Source organism: Gallus gallus, chromosome 19 (genome assembly GCF_016699485.2).
Source record: "Gallus gallus isolate bGalGal1 chromosome 19, bGalGal1.mat.broiler.GRCg7b, whole genome shotgun sequence".
NCBI lineage: Eukaryota > Metazoa > Chordata > Aves > Galliformes > Phasianidae > Gallus > Gallus gallus.
The window spans coordinates 1021757-1036559 of NC_052550.1; the positions used below are offsets into that span (position 1 = coordinate 1021757).

Below are 14803 nucleotides of genomic sequence, written 5' to 3' on the forward strand. Positions count from 1 at the left end.
TTTCCTGCACCTGCTGCAGGGACTGAGCCAAAGACAAAACCCAGGCCTGTTTGAAAATCCCAGCAAATACGAAGGAGGAATTAACCGGGCGGCCCTGTGAGTGGCACATCTCAGGTGGCTTCTGGCATTCTCTCGGCTGATTTTAAAACATATACAATCTGAAGATGTCCCTACGGTGACTTCTCTGTCTGCAGCAAACAGGGCTCCAGCTGACAGGTTTGCTTCCTAAAAGCCGTCTCTGAAATCCAACCCCCACCGCTGCAGACACCGCTCCCTAAGTGAAACTACACCACTGCTTTCCTACTCTCTTGGATATATTAAATCCACCACCTCTGCCTCATTTGAAATCATTGTCACCCATCACACAGTAAATACTGAGCCTCGACCATGTCAAAGCCCTTCAGCTGTTCGTTCCAGCTGACTTTGGTAATTAGTCTCCTTAACTTCTCAGTCCTTGCCGTTTGGAAGTAAAACCTGTCACTGCTCATCCATTTCCTCCCCTTCCATCCAATTTCAGTGAAATCGGCTCATAGGAGAAGCTATTTTCTGTAGGCTGCTCTTCTGCAGTGCCCTCACTGCACGTCAAAAGCAAGACGAAAATAGCATCACCTCCTGCTGGGTCAGTGAGCAACAGCAAAGCCCATTGGTGCTGGCACGGCGAGCACACCTCGTGCTGGAGAGCGCGTTATCCAACTGGAGGTAAAAAGGCTATTTTGGTTAAAGGTAGGAGAGAAGTAAGAGAGGAGCTTGGGCTGCAGTCGTGCTCACCCTGCCACTCCCCTGGCAGGCAGGCTGTGTCCCACAGCTTCCTTCATTTTGCACCATGTTCCCCGTTTCAGACACAAACATCTCTGCTCTCTGACTTCGTGACCCTCCCCTGCAGCTCCCTGCCCTGTGCGCTGCCGGCTCATTTCCATGATTCAGCATTTTTCTCCCGCTGCCCATCCCTCTTCCAGGCATGACCTTACACACTGTGATTTCCTCATTTATCTGATTTTTATCACCGCTTGTAACAAATTCATGGAAGAAAAAATCCATCCGAGGCGATTTATTTCAAAGGTACCGCCTCCAGCATAGGGAGTGTTGGAACCACACACTGCAAGGTATGAGGAGAATATTCAGGAGAACACTGACATTCTGTTTGCTCTTTCTTACAGCCTTGCACAGGCATTGCTCCTGCATGCCCTGTGACCACCGCCAGCTCTTCCTGCGTTCCTCACAGTGTATTTAAAATAAGACATGCGGTTAAAATTGGAATCTCACAAATTTGTATCCTCTCTGTTTTTATGAAAGCACCATCCCCAGTCCCAGAAAAACAAACCCTGGTGCTTCAGGAGGAGAAAAAACAGCTGGACGCTCTGGCCAGACTGTCCTTTAATGAGCTCAGCTGCTTCGGGCTCCCCAGACAGAGAAAAAAAGAATGGTTTTTGCAACACCAAGACAAGGAGGAATGTGAGTGGAGAATAAAATCCCAGGACAGAGGCAGGATACAAGACTACCCAGTGTGCAATGTGGAGCAGTTTCTCATCTTTAACAGCAAATGCAAAATACAGGAGATTTTGCAAGCAGATGAGAGAAAACGACACCTTAATACTGCAAGGCTGCTGGAAAGGCAGCTCTGAACCACTCCTGACGTACTGCGCACGCATTGCTTCATCTTTCACGATCAGACAAAAAGCACATCAGCCAGCTGAGAGATATGGAGGGTTTGGAGATACCCTCTCCTGTCCCTGCAAGGCCAGCCAGTCCCCATGCACAGAAAGAGGCCCTACATGGGATGGACCCAGTGGGGACAGTCACGTGGGAAAGGTCCTGCTGAGGGTACAGGCGCTCATCCAGCAGGTACCATCTCTACCAGAGCTGCTCCTTGTCCTGCTCTCCACTATGGTCCAGAGGCCTTAAACCAACCCTTCTTGCAGTGGGAATGACCTGCCTGACATAGAGGTAGGACAAGTGTGGGTGGCCCTGTGCAGGATTTCCCCAGCTGTGACCCAAACTCTCTCCACGTTCAACACAAATTTTATTGCAAACCCAGGATATACAGCTGGAAACTGCTGCTGGTGACTGCTGGGCTGCGATCCAACTTGGTTACCAGATAACCTACAGCACGGGGTATACAAAGCGAGTATGACAGCATCACCTTCCTACCCCAGGTCACTCTAAGACTCCGGTGACTGACTGGGAGTCGAGGCAGCTCAGCCTTTTTCCCTCACTGAAGATTTTTCTGGGTCCTGACGAGAAATTGAATCTGCAGAGAAGTGGGCGCAAGGCAATGGTATTTACACTAGGAAAAAGCAACATGTAGAAGTGGGAAGTAAATGTGTTAACATCCTTAGTGCAAACACAGAAGGATGGGTGACTTCGCAACCTCTCCTTGCATACCCATCTGCATTGCCCATCCTTTGAGCTAAACACATGGGCACTGCCTTCCTACAGAAGGTGTTGGGGTTTTTTCTTGTTGAGGTTTGATGAGCATCAGCCTGAAGCTCTTGGCACTGCAAGCTCAGGCCCAGGCAGCTCTGAGGTTTTTGTGGAGCACCTGGGCTCTCTTTTTTTGATGCCAAGTGTCAGATAATTCTCCTTTGTAAATATGCAAAGAAGAAAAAAACTGGGGAAGTGATAAAATGTGGCCCTTTCCAGGTTTGGTATTTTGATGGCTGGAGTGGGGACGAATGTTCACTGATAGCTCATCCTTCTTGTAACAGAAACCCTAATCCAAAGAAACACTCCCCAGAAAGGCATGAGACTTCAGTACTGACAAATGCACGTGGAAATGAAGCGCCTGCCTACAGTGAGCAGCACAGGACTGTGTCAGGCCTCACCCCAGAAGGCCACTGAACTGCAGTGCCCATCCCATGCAGAAGTGCTGCTATCTAACAAGATCACAGCTCAAATAGCTAATATCAGACCTCCTTCCCACTTCAAAGCCTCAGCAGCAGTGTTTGTGGTCTCACTAGCTTGGTTGTATGGAATAGAGAGGCTGGATTGCCTAACATGTTCAGATGTGAAGAGACAGATGTGCTCTTGAACCCAGGAAGGCACGTCATGGAGCCAGAGTGGCAGATCTTGTATGCACAGCTCAGCTTTTGCCTAGGTATCTGCCACCACAGTTCTCCCCAGCCAGCACATGTTTTCCAAATGACTTGCAGTTTCACAGGGTACAACAGCACCTTTTCTGTTTGGGTCACATTTGTTTAAAAAATGTCATGATTATGCAAACAATGGGGAACAAAGCTCCTTGCACATGTCAGTAAGCAAGAACTCACTGGCCAAAATGTGATTTTAGGAATTTTTCCTGCACTGACAACCCTCGAATCTCCAGTGGCTTTAGCAAGTAGATGGAGGGACAAATACATCATCCCCTTGCACCACTCTCAAGAGCCAAAGGCACCATTCAGTGATCAGTATGGAGATGAGAATGGCAAGTGCTGCAGGAGGCTTACAAATTGATGCCCAAAAGGGTGCTTTCAGAGAGCTACTAAGCAGGTGGCTCTGCTGCAGAAAGCCTGTGCTCAAAGCAGGGGAACAGCAAACAGGTGCTGGCATTGCACACGTGCCATTTCTCTTCGTGTTATTCCAGGAGGAAGGTTGACTACAGACCCAGGACATCCAAAAGGAAGAGGAAAACTCACTGGTGGAAAATGTGCGGAGGGCAAATTGAGGAAGATGCTGAGGCAAAAGGTCAGGGTGCAGTCACAGCCAGCTCCCAGATCCAGTTTGTCATCATCAGACCAGTGGAGCCGAGGACACAGTGAGGAGGCAACGGCTGGTGTTCCTTGTCCTCCATGTCACACCCAGTGTCCTGCCTGAGCTCTTTGGACATGTCTTTGTGCTGACGGTGTGGGTGAGCGGAGTCACTTAGAAAGATAAGTAATACAGAAATTACCTTCCCCTTCCAAACAGCCTTGCTTTGTGTTTTCTTCCGTTCAAATAAAGTCACACGGGGTTTTTGTGGCAGGCAGCTATCTGCAGTTGGCCATACGCTCTTACTGCTTGCAGAAAACAGTTCTAACTCATTTGCATGAGGCCGAGCGTTGCCAAGACAAGAAAAATTAATTTACTCAGATTTTGAGCAAGATGGAGTGCAGTCTTCTTCTAATTGGGATTGCTGGAAATGGTGTCTGTACCAAAAAGAACTGATCCGTGTCCAGGAAGAATTTCTTGCCCTTCTCCCGTCTTTTATTCTGCTGACCTACACTTTTTTAGTCAGAGAAGCAGTTCTACACCACCTCAGGCACTAAATGAATAGTTTTCCACCTTTATTTATGGAATGTTCAAAGATCTTGAAACACCATGAATTTCTGCAAAAGGAACCGAGCTTGTTGTTAAATGTAGCTTGGCCCCTGGGCGTGGGGACTGCCCCATCCCATCACAGAATATCCCAATGTGGAGGGGTCTGCCAGCATCATCGAGTGCAGCTCCCAGCTCCACTCAGCACTACCCACAGCTAAACCATGCATCCCTTGTCCGAACGCTTCTCCAATCCCAGCAGCTTTGGCTCCATGCCCAACAAGCCTCTTAGAGAAGAACCTCTTCCCAGTCCCCTATCTGACCTGCTCAGAGGCAGCCCCATGCTGTTCCCTGGGGTCCAATCACCAGACATTAGAGAGAAGAGATCTGTCACCCGCACCTCTGCAGCACTGAGGACAGTCCCATGCCAGAGCCCCACAGGGTATTTCGGCTCAGCCACTGCCTCCCCTCTTACAGGACCATTTCTCCTGCACCAGGCATCAGGAAGGAATTTACCCCACAGCCTCCTGGCACAGTTTGACAAGGAGAGTCTTTACTGGCATTTAATAATTCTTACTGAATCTGTGATTTGCGTTACTAAGGGAGCAACAGCATCTACTGTGGATATTTCAATTCCTACTGGGGGGAATTGGGGGCTCCTCGGTTTAAGCATCTTCATTTGGGTTTTACAGAGTCATTAACACCCTCTGTTCCCTCTGACCTCAAGGCAAGCTGCACACTTGGCTTTTTAGAAATTAGGATCCAAAGTGACTTCCCAAGGTTGAGAAGCAGTGATTATAGCTGTCTCTGAGCATCCTAGCCATGCTCCTTGCTTTGGTGGGCAGAACAGTGGTGGGTGAGCTGCAGAGCTTATCTGTCTGCCTGTAAGTGCAGCTGGATAGGCTGGTGGGATGAATAACCCTGGAAGTGAAGTGTGCGGGGAGTATTCAGGAAGATTTACAGCATGAGAGAGCTGGAGCTGTGCAGTCTGGAGAAGAGGAGGCTCAGGGGGGACCTGAGAGCAGCCTTTTGGTATCTAAAGGGGCTGTAAGAAAGAAGGGGACACGCTCTTAAACAGGGTCTGTTGTGACAGAACAAGGGGAATGGTTTCAAACTAAAAGAGGGGAAATTTAGACTGGATATAAGGAGAAAGGTTTGTACAATAAGGGCGGTGAGGCACTGCACAGGTTGCCCAGAGAGGAGGTGATGCCCCATCCCTGCAGACAGCCAAGGTGAGGCTGGAGGAGCTCTGAGCACTGATGGAGCTGTGGGTGTCCCTGTGCACTGCAGGGAGTGGGACCTGATGGCCTTTAAGGGTCTCTTCCAACTCAAACGATTCTATGATTCTTGTTCCTTCCCCTCTACCAATCTACCAAGGCATTAGGAAGAAGCCTTCAGCTCAGCAACTCACCCCAAACCATCCCAACTTTCCAGGACAAATGCAGATCCTGGTGGAGCAGCACCCCACAGGAGATGCAGACAACTCAGCTCTAATGCTCTAAATTCATTCTGACAGCATCGTGAGAAGTTCCAATTTCCAGCCAGACTGTATCTGTGCCACTTTAACCCCAGTGCTCCTACACTGAGGTTTTTTCCTCTGATATTCATTATTCTGATTGGGATCCTAAGCCTGCAGTACCTAGAGGCTCCCAGAAGCACTGGCCAGGCCCTTAACAGTGTTATCCAGTGTGGGAGCCAACACTGGTGAGATGTGTCCACCCCATCCCACTTCCCTACCTCCAAAGATCCCTTGGCAGCTCCCAGGGGGGAGAAGGACCACAGCCTTCCACTTTCAGTGCTCCAGAGGAATCTTAACAAGTAAGCTGAGGTTAACTTGACCTGCAGAAAGTCTTAACATCTGCCCGTAGGCTGGCCCTGAGGGAATCACAAAGCAGCAGTCGTGGAGGCTGATACAAACGGCAAGAGCTTCATCATAAAATCAACATCTTTAATCAACTCTGTCAGTGATGAGCCCCCAGGAGACTCTTCCCCACGCTAGGAGATTACTCCCTGGAGGCTGCTGTCCTGTTTTCATCATGCAGCGCTGACATCCCAAGGACAGGAGTCCTGGAACCCTACAGGAATCCAGCTCTGGCTGCAGGACACAACGTGTCAGTAGTGCTTGTCCCAGCCTGGCAGCAAAGAGCCGTTCTTCTCTCCTGGATCTGAACCAGAGACCAGCTGCAAGCCTTTCACATCAATATAACCATTTGATTTTAGGAGGAAGAGCTGGCTCTCTTTCCAGAAGCAGGCAAGTTGATCTTTGTGAGGATCAACACCAGTGCTAAGGATGGTACTGCCAAGGCAATGCTGCAGGACCAACAGAACCACCACAGTAATGCAGCTGTACTGCCATGGTACCACTGACACGACACATGACAGTACCACCAGGAGTCACCATCCCCACAGGTGTTGAAAAAGGGCAGATGTGGACTCAGGGACATGGTGGCAAGGGGCTGGCAGTTGGACTAGATGATCTCAGCAGTCTTTCCTAATTTGAGTGATTCTGTGACTCTGTGATTGCTCTGCTCCATCACGTATCACCTTGGGAGTGCCTCGGTACATTGGTACTGTGATGACACCACCATGGTGCCACCAAAAGCCCATGGGAGTGGGAGGGGAAACGTCAGTCACCCACCACGTCACGCATCCAGGATCCTGGAGAAAAGCCAAAGCAGCCCAAGGACCAAGGGAAACTGGGTGCTGGGTGCTCAGCAGTTACACCCATACAGACCAAGTGGGATCCTCACCTCCCCCCCCTCAACACCACCCATGTGCACAGCTGGTACCTGGGGGACGTGCTGCAAGGATCAGCCACAGCTGGGCACATGGCCTCTACCCCGCAGGGTGCTCCTCAGCAGCTGCAGTCCCCACAAAGCACTCCTCTGCAGCACTCTCCTGGCCTGTGCTACTCCCCTTGGGGTGAGGTGGTCTTATGGAGCAGAATGAAGCTCATCCCCACAGCAAGGAGCACCAGCACCACCAACACAGGGGGCTGGGCACCTCCCTCACCCACTGGCTCACCCAAAGAGAGAGAAATGTGAAGTCTGGCACAACTGGCCTGACTCTCGAGATGGATGAGGAAAGGGGATGGGAGCAGAAATGCGTCTCACTCTGCTGCCCCGTGTTTTTTTTTGGCTGAGGTGCTTCTGGAACAGCCAGGAGCTACGGTCAGAGGCAGATCGAGGACCACGTGGTTAAATGCAGCATTTCCCTAAGCATGACAATAAACAGCCATTCAAAAAAGACCCACGAGAAACTGCTTGAATGAAGACATTTCCTCTCCCGGTGGGTTTCCTGCTAGCAGCACTGTTTCTCCTGCAGGCTGGTCCAGCCGCTCTCCAGCTGTGCTCAGGGGCACTGGCGTAGCTCAAAAACCTCCAGCTCAACCCCGAGCAGCTCTGCTCAGCTCTTCTCCCCCACCCCTCCAGAAGAACAGGCTGAGAGCTTATTGCTCCCCTGTTTTAAAAACACCATGGAGCCACTCCAGCATGCCAGGGGTTCCCAGAGAGATGACCGATTTTACATGAGGGAGGAGGTTGAGCTGTCATTAGCAGAAGCAGTTAATGAACTGCTGCGGTCTGGACCAAGAGCAGAGACTCCGACTGAGTCTTTTTGGCTCTTTTTGGAGAGATGCTGCTAGGGGCTGGGCACTGCGTTGCATTGAGGTGCCCCATGATGACTACAAGGACAAGTTCCCCCCCAAACAGCCTTCCGCAGACTCCTCTGCGTGGACGGGGCATGCTGTGGTCGGGGTGGCAGGGAACCGTGACCCCTTCACCGCTCGCAGAGCCACCGAAGCAGCAGGAGCCAGGCGGTGCCGCAGGAGCGGAGCCCTGGGCTGGCAGCTGTACCCGGCGTGCAGGGACGGCCGGAATCCCCGCGGAGGGGCAGCGCGTGGCAGCGCACGGCAGCCCCACGGGGAGGGAAGGCTCCCTGGGTGGCTCAGCCACGGCCGAGGGCAGCGACTTCCCACGCCCCAAGGTGACATCCCCGCGGTGCCGCGACGCCTCTCACCCCGAAACTCACCCCGGCGTCCGCCTTACCTGGGGGGGTCCGTCTGGCCGCTCCCGTCCGAGCCCCTCCATAGCTCGCGGAGGCCTAACGAGCTGCGGGTCCGGCGAGGGGGAGTCCTCCGGGGGTCGGGGCGCGTCGTCCCGCTCCCGCCCCGGGGCCACGCGGGGTGCGCTGTCACCGCCACCTCCCGCGCCTTCACGCGTGTCCGTCAGCAGGGCCACGTCCGGGCTGGCGGAGGCCACGGGCACGGCGTGGCCCGTCTGCGGCGGCTCCGGATCCATGGGCTCGGGGCGCGGGGCTCACGCTGTCGCGGCGAGGGCCGCCCGCACCTGCGGGAACCGGCACGGACACCCCGAAGGCATCAGAGCCGCGGCGGCGGCAGACACAGCCCGGCGGGGACGGAGGCGGCTGCGGCATCCCTGCGCCGGGGGAGGCTCCATCCCCTCCTGGATCCGCCGGCTCGGCGGGCGGGCGGCTGCCGTCCCCCCCCTTCTCTCCCCGCACCCTACAAAGGCCGGGCGCGGCGCGGTGCCGGGCCGCCCGCCGCCCTCGGCCCCGCCGCCCCCCGCGCCGCCCCCGGCCCCATGTCCGCCGCCCGCCGAGGCCCGGGCCGCCCGCCGCCCCCCGGAGCGCGGTGCCGCCTCTCGGCCCGCGAAGCCCCGCAACCCCCGGCGGCCGCGCCGCCGCCTCATCGATATTCAGGCGGCCTGGCACCCCGGCGGGGCCGCGCCGCGCCCGCGGCCGCCAATCGCGGCGGCTCTGCCGGTTTCCATGGCGATGGTGCGGGAACGGTGCCGGCTGCCTATTGATGGGGAGGCGGGGGGCGGCGGCACCGGGCCGGGGGGAGCCCCTCCGGCTGCCCGTGTCCCCGGTCACTGCTCCCTGGCGCTGGGTTTGAGGTGCCGTTGCCCTGCGCCGGGTGAGCGGTACTCTGCCGGGGCCCGGTACCTTTCCCAGCCCCTCCCGCTCTGGGGACCACCGATGCTGCCCCACGGGGCCCGGCGCCGGCTCGGCCTGCTGCCAAAAACACAAAAAGGGCTCTGTGTGCCCCATGTAGGGGCTGCCGTGGGTGAGGGTTGGAGGATGATGTGAGCAGGGAGAGGGCTGCAGGATCGCTGTGACACGAGGAGATGGGAGCTGGTAGCACAACGCTTCAGCACAGTGTGGCACGGGCACAGCTGAGCGCACGCGGAGCAGCAGACACACGCTCAATCTCTGCCCGCTCCCCATCATGCTGTAGTACAGATGGAGAGCACCCTGTGCAGCAGTGATGCTCAGGGAAAGGCCATTCGGTTGCTCCCCAGGACCCTTCTCCCAGCCCTGCACAAAGCCATCCCGCTGCTCATCCCTCCTCTGCACACCTCGGGCGCCGCAGATCAGCTGGGACGGATCCTGCCCTCTGCATCTGTGTGTGACAGTGCTGTGTCACACGGTTGCTCCACTGGACTGTGGGCAAGGTGCAGCACTGGGGGCTCTCTGGCTGCACGTGCACCTCGGGCACTGCTCTGCGAGCACCTCCTCGGGGAGCTCTGTGCCACATCCCGATGCGCAGCACACCGATGTGTCAGCTGCCAAAACAGGCGGCGCTGCCTCTGTGTCATCTCAGATGGATCACCACGGTGAGTGGTTTTCTCACCGCCGGCTGTGCAGGGTGCAGATGACCCACTTAGATGCTGGGGGAGGTAGCAGCCAGGTCCAACAGTCGCACATCCGCCTGAATGCAGAGCTCTCCATGCCAGGAGGAGACCCGGCATCTCTTGCTCCCTGCCCACCGCTGCTTCCCTCCCCTGGAGGTGCCGGGGAGGATCCCTGGTGCTGCACGGCATGCAGCAAGGCCCAGGCGCAGCACAGCTCTCTGACAAGACAGAACAGGCAGGTTTCGTATGCAGGAATGGAGAGCCAGCAGTGGGAAGGGAAATGTGCTGCTGATAAGATCGCGTGGCTGCAAGCAGTGCGTGGCATGCAGTGTGCACACAGCACAGCCTCCCTGGGAGGCTCTGACACGTCTCACTTAGTGCTCCTGCTGCTGTGTGCAGTTCGAATAGCTGCCCCTGCTCACCCCACCAGGTCCTGCTCCTCCACCAGGGTCCTGCTCACCCCAGTGGTTCAGCTGTGGGAAGCTGAGGAGGACCCCAGGGAGCCCTCCAGAAACATCCAAAGGCCCCAAAGGAGCTGGACCTGTTCCCCGTGGTGCGAGGACAGGGTGTGCAGCCCCAAGGGCCTCCTGCCTCTTCCACCACAAAGCTGCAAGAGAGAACATGTTCTGTGGGAGAGAAGAAATAAGGAGCCAAGAGTGACCCTGGGGTGCTTTGAGTGGCCCATAGCTTTGAGCAGGACACACATAACAGGGTCCATTGGCAGCCCCAGCCAAGATGGAGTGAACCAGGACCAGGGCCCCAGGTGAGGCTGCTGAGGGCTGTTAGGACCAATGAGTGCCCTCAGGGTCCTGCAGAACTCCTTCTCTGGCTCTTGGGAGAGAATTTAGTGGGTCCAGGAAGGGTTAATGGGGGCTCCTGTGGTCTGAGATGGGGAAGGAGGCTGAAGACATGCTGTGGGGGATGGCACTGGGGCAGCTGGTGGACACGGACCTGCTTCCATCTCCCTTTCCTGCAGGCCCTGGGGCTGAAGGCAGCGAGGGATCCACCCAACACCCTCACAGCCCGCGGGACTGAGGGCTGCGTGGACTCCCAGCGGCATCAACCAGGGTGAGGAGCTCACCGAGCTCACCCCAATAGGAAGGGGACACGTTTCCTTGCATGAACCTGCCAGAGTGCGCTCAGGGCACATGGAAGGCACTAAAATAGGAGCCACATTGGGTTTTGTTTTTTGTTTTTTTTCAAGCTGCAGTTTCTGTTTTGCTGCTCTCAGCAAGAAATGCATTTCCAACATCTCCGCAGGCAGTGAGTGCTGAGTGGCTGTAATATTTGTGACCATAAGAGACATTAACACCCGGTACTTATCCTTCCTGCTATTTACATACTCATTATTAGGATCACGACCTTTCAAAAACTTTTGTGTTACAACTGCAAAGTTGGGCTTTGTTGTCCTCTTGGGCACATAACAAAATGAAAGCAGCTTCGGGGCACGCTGTGCAGTGCTGTGCTGTGCTGTGTGGTGCAGTGCAGTGCTGTATTGTGCTGTGCTGTGTTGTGCTGTGCTGTGCTGTGCAGTGCTGTGCTGTGCAGTGTTGTGTGTTGTGCTGTGTTATGCTGGGCTGGGCTGTGTTGTGTTTTGCTGGGCTGTGCTGTTCTGTGTTATGCTGGGCTGTGCTGTGTTGTGCTGTGTTGGGCTGTGCTGTGCTGTGCTGGGCCTTGCCGTGCTGTGCTGCTTCCTTGGGTGGTTTTTTTTTTTAGCTCTTTCTTCTTTTTATTGCTTAAAAACCTGCCGCCTTGTGACCATGATGAGAGTTCTGACCTTTTTTTCCTTCCGTATTCCCTGCAAACATTCTCAAAGTCAGGGAGTGGGGGAAGCAGGGATGGGGAAGAAAAGGCAAAGCTCCCAGTCCTGATGTGGTCAAAGGGAAAGACAAATACTCCATAAAACCACCCTCAAAACCTGCATGAGAAATTTTACAAGAAGCAGAAGCTTTCCATTATAACTTGGAGTCAAAGGGGGGGGGGGGGGGGGGGGAACTATTTTTATTGCATTTTTCTACTATTTTTAGGTGCCGTATCCAAAGACCAGAAGACAGGGAATCAAAGTTGAGCGTGGTGATGCGCTGGGGTGTTTGGGAACCAACATTTGGGCAATGGGGATGTGGGAAGCCGGGACGTCGGGCACACTGTGTGGGCGGGCTGGGGTGGGGACAGTGGCCATAGGAGCGTCCCATTCCCGTTCCACGTGGCCTCATGGAGGTGGTGGGGCTGTGCTGGGACGTGGCCGCTCTGCTGTGAGCCCGGATGGGTGCGGGGCACGAGCAGCCACGGGGTGCTGAGATTTGTGGTGCCCATTTCTAGCACCCCACGTCCCCCGGGCTCCGTCCCCCCACAGTAACCCCCACTGCCACCCGTGGCCCTGGGGCGCCCCATGTGTCTTTTTCCAGTTGTTGTGTTTCTCAGGAAAAGAATCAAAAAGACAAATTCCACAAGCGAATGCTGAAAGAGTTTTATTTAGCAGCCCCTGTGTCATCGTGCGGCCGTGCAAAGCCACTCAGCAGCCCCCTCCTACCCCGTCCACACGTGGCTACCCCCCCCCCCCAGCTTTGTGCAGGACTCTGCCACGAAGATGGGGTGAAAAAAGTGCAAATCAAAGGCCATGCTACCTACCTGCCCTCCCACAGTGGCCAGCACAGAACTCCTACCCCCCGGAGCAGACGATGGGGACAGTGCCAGGCGGTCCCCTGCTCCCCGCTGTGCAGCGGGGATGGTGCCATCCCATCCTCAGCTCCATGACGGTGGCTGGCACAGAGGTTGCTGTCGGCGTTCTCTTCTCCGTAGCCCACAGTACACTCATCCATAAAGTAGGAAACACTACACCCTGCAGTGCTGTTTAGTAGTGCTTTCTACTTTATGGGTGACTGCACTGTCTCTCAGTCGGTGTCGGCGGTTGCTCTCCTCTGGCGATGCATTTTCCTCTACCCGCGCCCGGCCGTGGGACGTCTTTGTGGGCGGCGTAGCCGGGGGCACGAAGGGATGGACAGCCCCTGCCGGCGTCACCTCCCACCCTGAGGAGCCGAGTGGGGCACAGGGGACATCCCCGCCTCACCCCCAGTGGGGAGATCTTGCCTTGTAACTCTAAGACCCCATTCTGGGCACAAGGGGCAGCCTGGCCTTGCTTGTCCCTATGGGGGACACCCTACTTTGCAAGCCATCATTCCCTCTCAAGCTCTTTGCTGAGCACAGGAGATATTGTCACCTTGTCCCCAAAGGACAGACCCCACCTCGGACCCCATCCCAGTCACAGAGAACCTTCTTGTCTTCTTTCTGCTGGAGAGAACCCCCTCAAATCTCATTATGCTCTCTCAGACCCCCACCCTGGTCTTCTTTGCCTTACCCCCATGTGGAAGACCAGGAGCCCCTCCCCCCCCCCCCATTAACCCCTTGTTGGTGTACATTTCACCTCAAACTTCATTGTTGGCCTTCAAGCCCCCTTTGAGCCACAGAGGACCACTTAATCTTGATCCCAAGGGTGAGATCCCACCTTAATTCCCTCATTGTCCCTCAAAGCTCATCAAAGTCACATACGACCCCCTAGCCTCATCCACATGCAGAGATGCCACCTCAGTGTCCTCTGGTCACAGGGGACATTTTGCACTGTACCCGTGGTGAGGAGCCTATGGAAAATTCCACCTCCATGGCCAGGCACCCTTTGCCTTGCCTTGTCCCTGTGGTGAAGACCCTGTCTAAACACCACTGTGGTCGCAGAAGGCTCCTTTGCCTTGTCCTCATAGTGGGGACCTCATGGCAAACCCTGTCCCCATTACAGGGACTGCCCTACCAAAGTCCCTGTGGGGTCCCTGTTTCATGCTCTCACCCTTGTCGCCGAGGACTTCCTTGTCCCATCGTGTGGGGCTCCCACACTCTGTCCCCTCAAGGTCACCCTCCCCTTAGGGCCACAGGAGTGCCATGGGCCGGTGGCTCCTCATGAACCTCCACCTCTCCCCTTCCACTCCCACAGTGACCCCCTCAGTGTCCCCATTGTCCTTCAGGCCACGTGCTGGGTGGCACCAGGAGGCCCCTGCTGCCACACGGAGCCCCACACCCTGCTCCAACCTCATCCCTGCACCCCCTCTGCCACACTGGAGCCCCACATCAGCCTCACCTGCCACACAGCTCTGCATCCAACGCCTCCCATCCTGCTGCCACCGAAATCCCCCTCAGCGGCACTTCTGCTTCAGCCTCTTCCCACCTCCTCCCTCCCATCCGCCACCGTGGTGCCTCCTCTCCACTCCGCCCTGGGGGGGAGGGGGGGACCCCTTACCCACAGGACGTCTTTAGTGCCCGCCGCCCCCCTGGCATCGGGTGGGACTGTGGCTGCCAGGACCCTCCAGGCCCCCGCTGCTCCACGTGGGCACCCACCGCTGGCCACGTCCCTCTGTACGTTACCAAGTCAGGGCGCAGGTGGCCCACGCCGGTGCCGGTGCCGCAGGTGCTCTATGGGGTGCTGGTGTCCGGAGGAGCAATGGGCCGCCGTGGGGAGCGGGGCTGCTTTTAACCCCATCCTGCCCACGTGGCCCCGACCACAGGAAGAGCCGTAGCTGCCTAGGAGATAACGGTGCGTGGTCCCACCCAGCGCCACCCTGCAGCCCGACCACAGCCGTGGGGCGAGGGGCAGCCGCCCGCCAGCGCCGGAAGCACCGGGGGGCCGTTGCAGAGCAGCCGGTTACGCTCCCCTGGGCCTCGCTGCGCTGAGCAACAAACATGTTTGTGCAAAAAAAAAAAAAAAAAGCTATTTGCACTGTTTGCACTGTTTGCACTGTTTGCACAGGGCAGGATGACAGCAGCCGTGCCCCCCCCCCCATCCCCAAGACCCAGGCGCTTGATGCAGAGCGTGGGGTTGGCCCCGCGGGGCTCTGCTGTGTCCCCTCACCCCAGCCCTGCAGCAGGTGTTCCTCAGT

General features: G+C 56.0%; 2 protein-coding genes and 1 non-coding gene across 16 annotated transcripts in view; 1 reads left to right on the forward strand and 2 right to left on the reverse strand.

Moving 5' to 3' along the window:
• The window catches only part of TSPOAP1 (TSPO associated protein 1), a 63887-nt gene extending 55163 nt beyond the window's left edge, over window positions 1-8724 (reverse strand). For all 12 annotated transcript variants that reach the window (XR_006931783.1, XR_005840895.2, XM_040650125.2 and 9 more), the window contains exon 1: window positions 8277-8724. Coding sequence is in view for 10 of the 12 variants with exons in the window: in XM_040650125.2 (XP_040506059.1) it covers window positions 8277-8528 (252 nt within the window). In the remaining 2 variants the exon portion in view is untranslated. The remainder of the gene's footprint in view (window positions 1-8276) is intronic.
• A 735-nt stretch (window positions 8725-9459) lies between these two features.
• LOC107054776 lies at window positions 9460-13259 on the forward strand. Of its 3 annotated transcripts, XM_040650616.2 has the most exons (3): window positions 9460-10952; window positions 11095-11199; window positions 11912-13259. In XM_040650616.2, exon 1 carries the CDS (start codon window positions 9518-9520, stop codon window positions 10649-10651), a length of 1134 nt encoding a protein of 377 aa, XP_040506550.1. In that variant the 5' UTR covers window positions 9460-9517; the 3' UTR covers window positions 10652-10952; window positions 11095-11199; window positions 11912-13259. The 3 variants fall into 3 exon arrangements, with proteins under 3 accessions (XP_040506550.1, XP_040506548.1, XP_040506549.1); XM_040650614.2 differs by having other exon boundaries at window positions 9460-11199; XM_040650615.2 differs by lacking the exon at window positions 11912-13259 and having other exon boundaries at window positions 11095-11277.
• On the reverse strand, window positions 12686-12773 carry MIR142 (microRNA 142). The gene has a single exon (NR_031503.1). It is a non-coding gene; the product is annotated as a microRNA 142 (primary transcript).
• Window positions 13260-14803: the final 1544 nt, after the last annotated feature.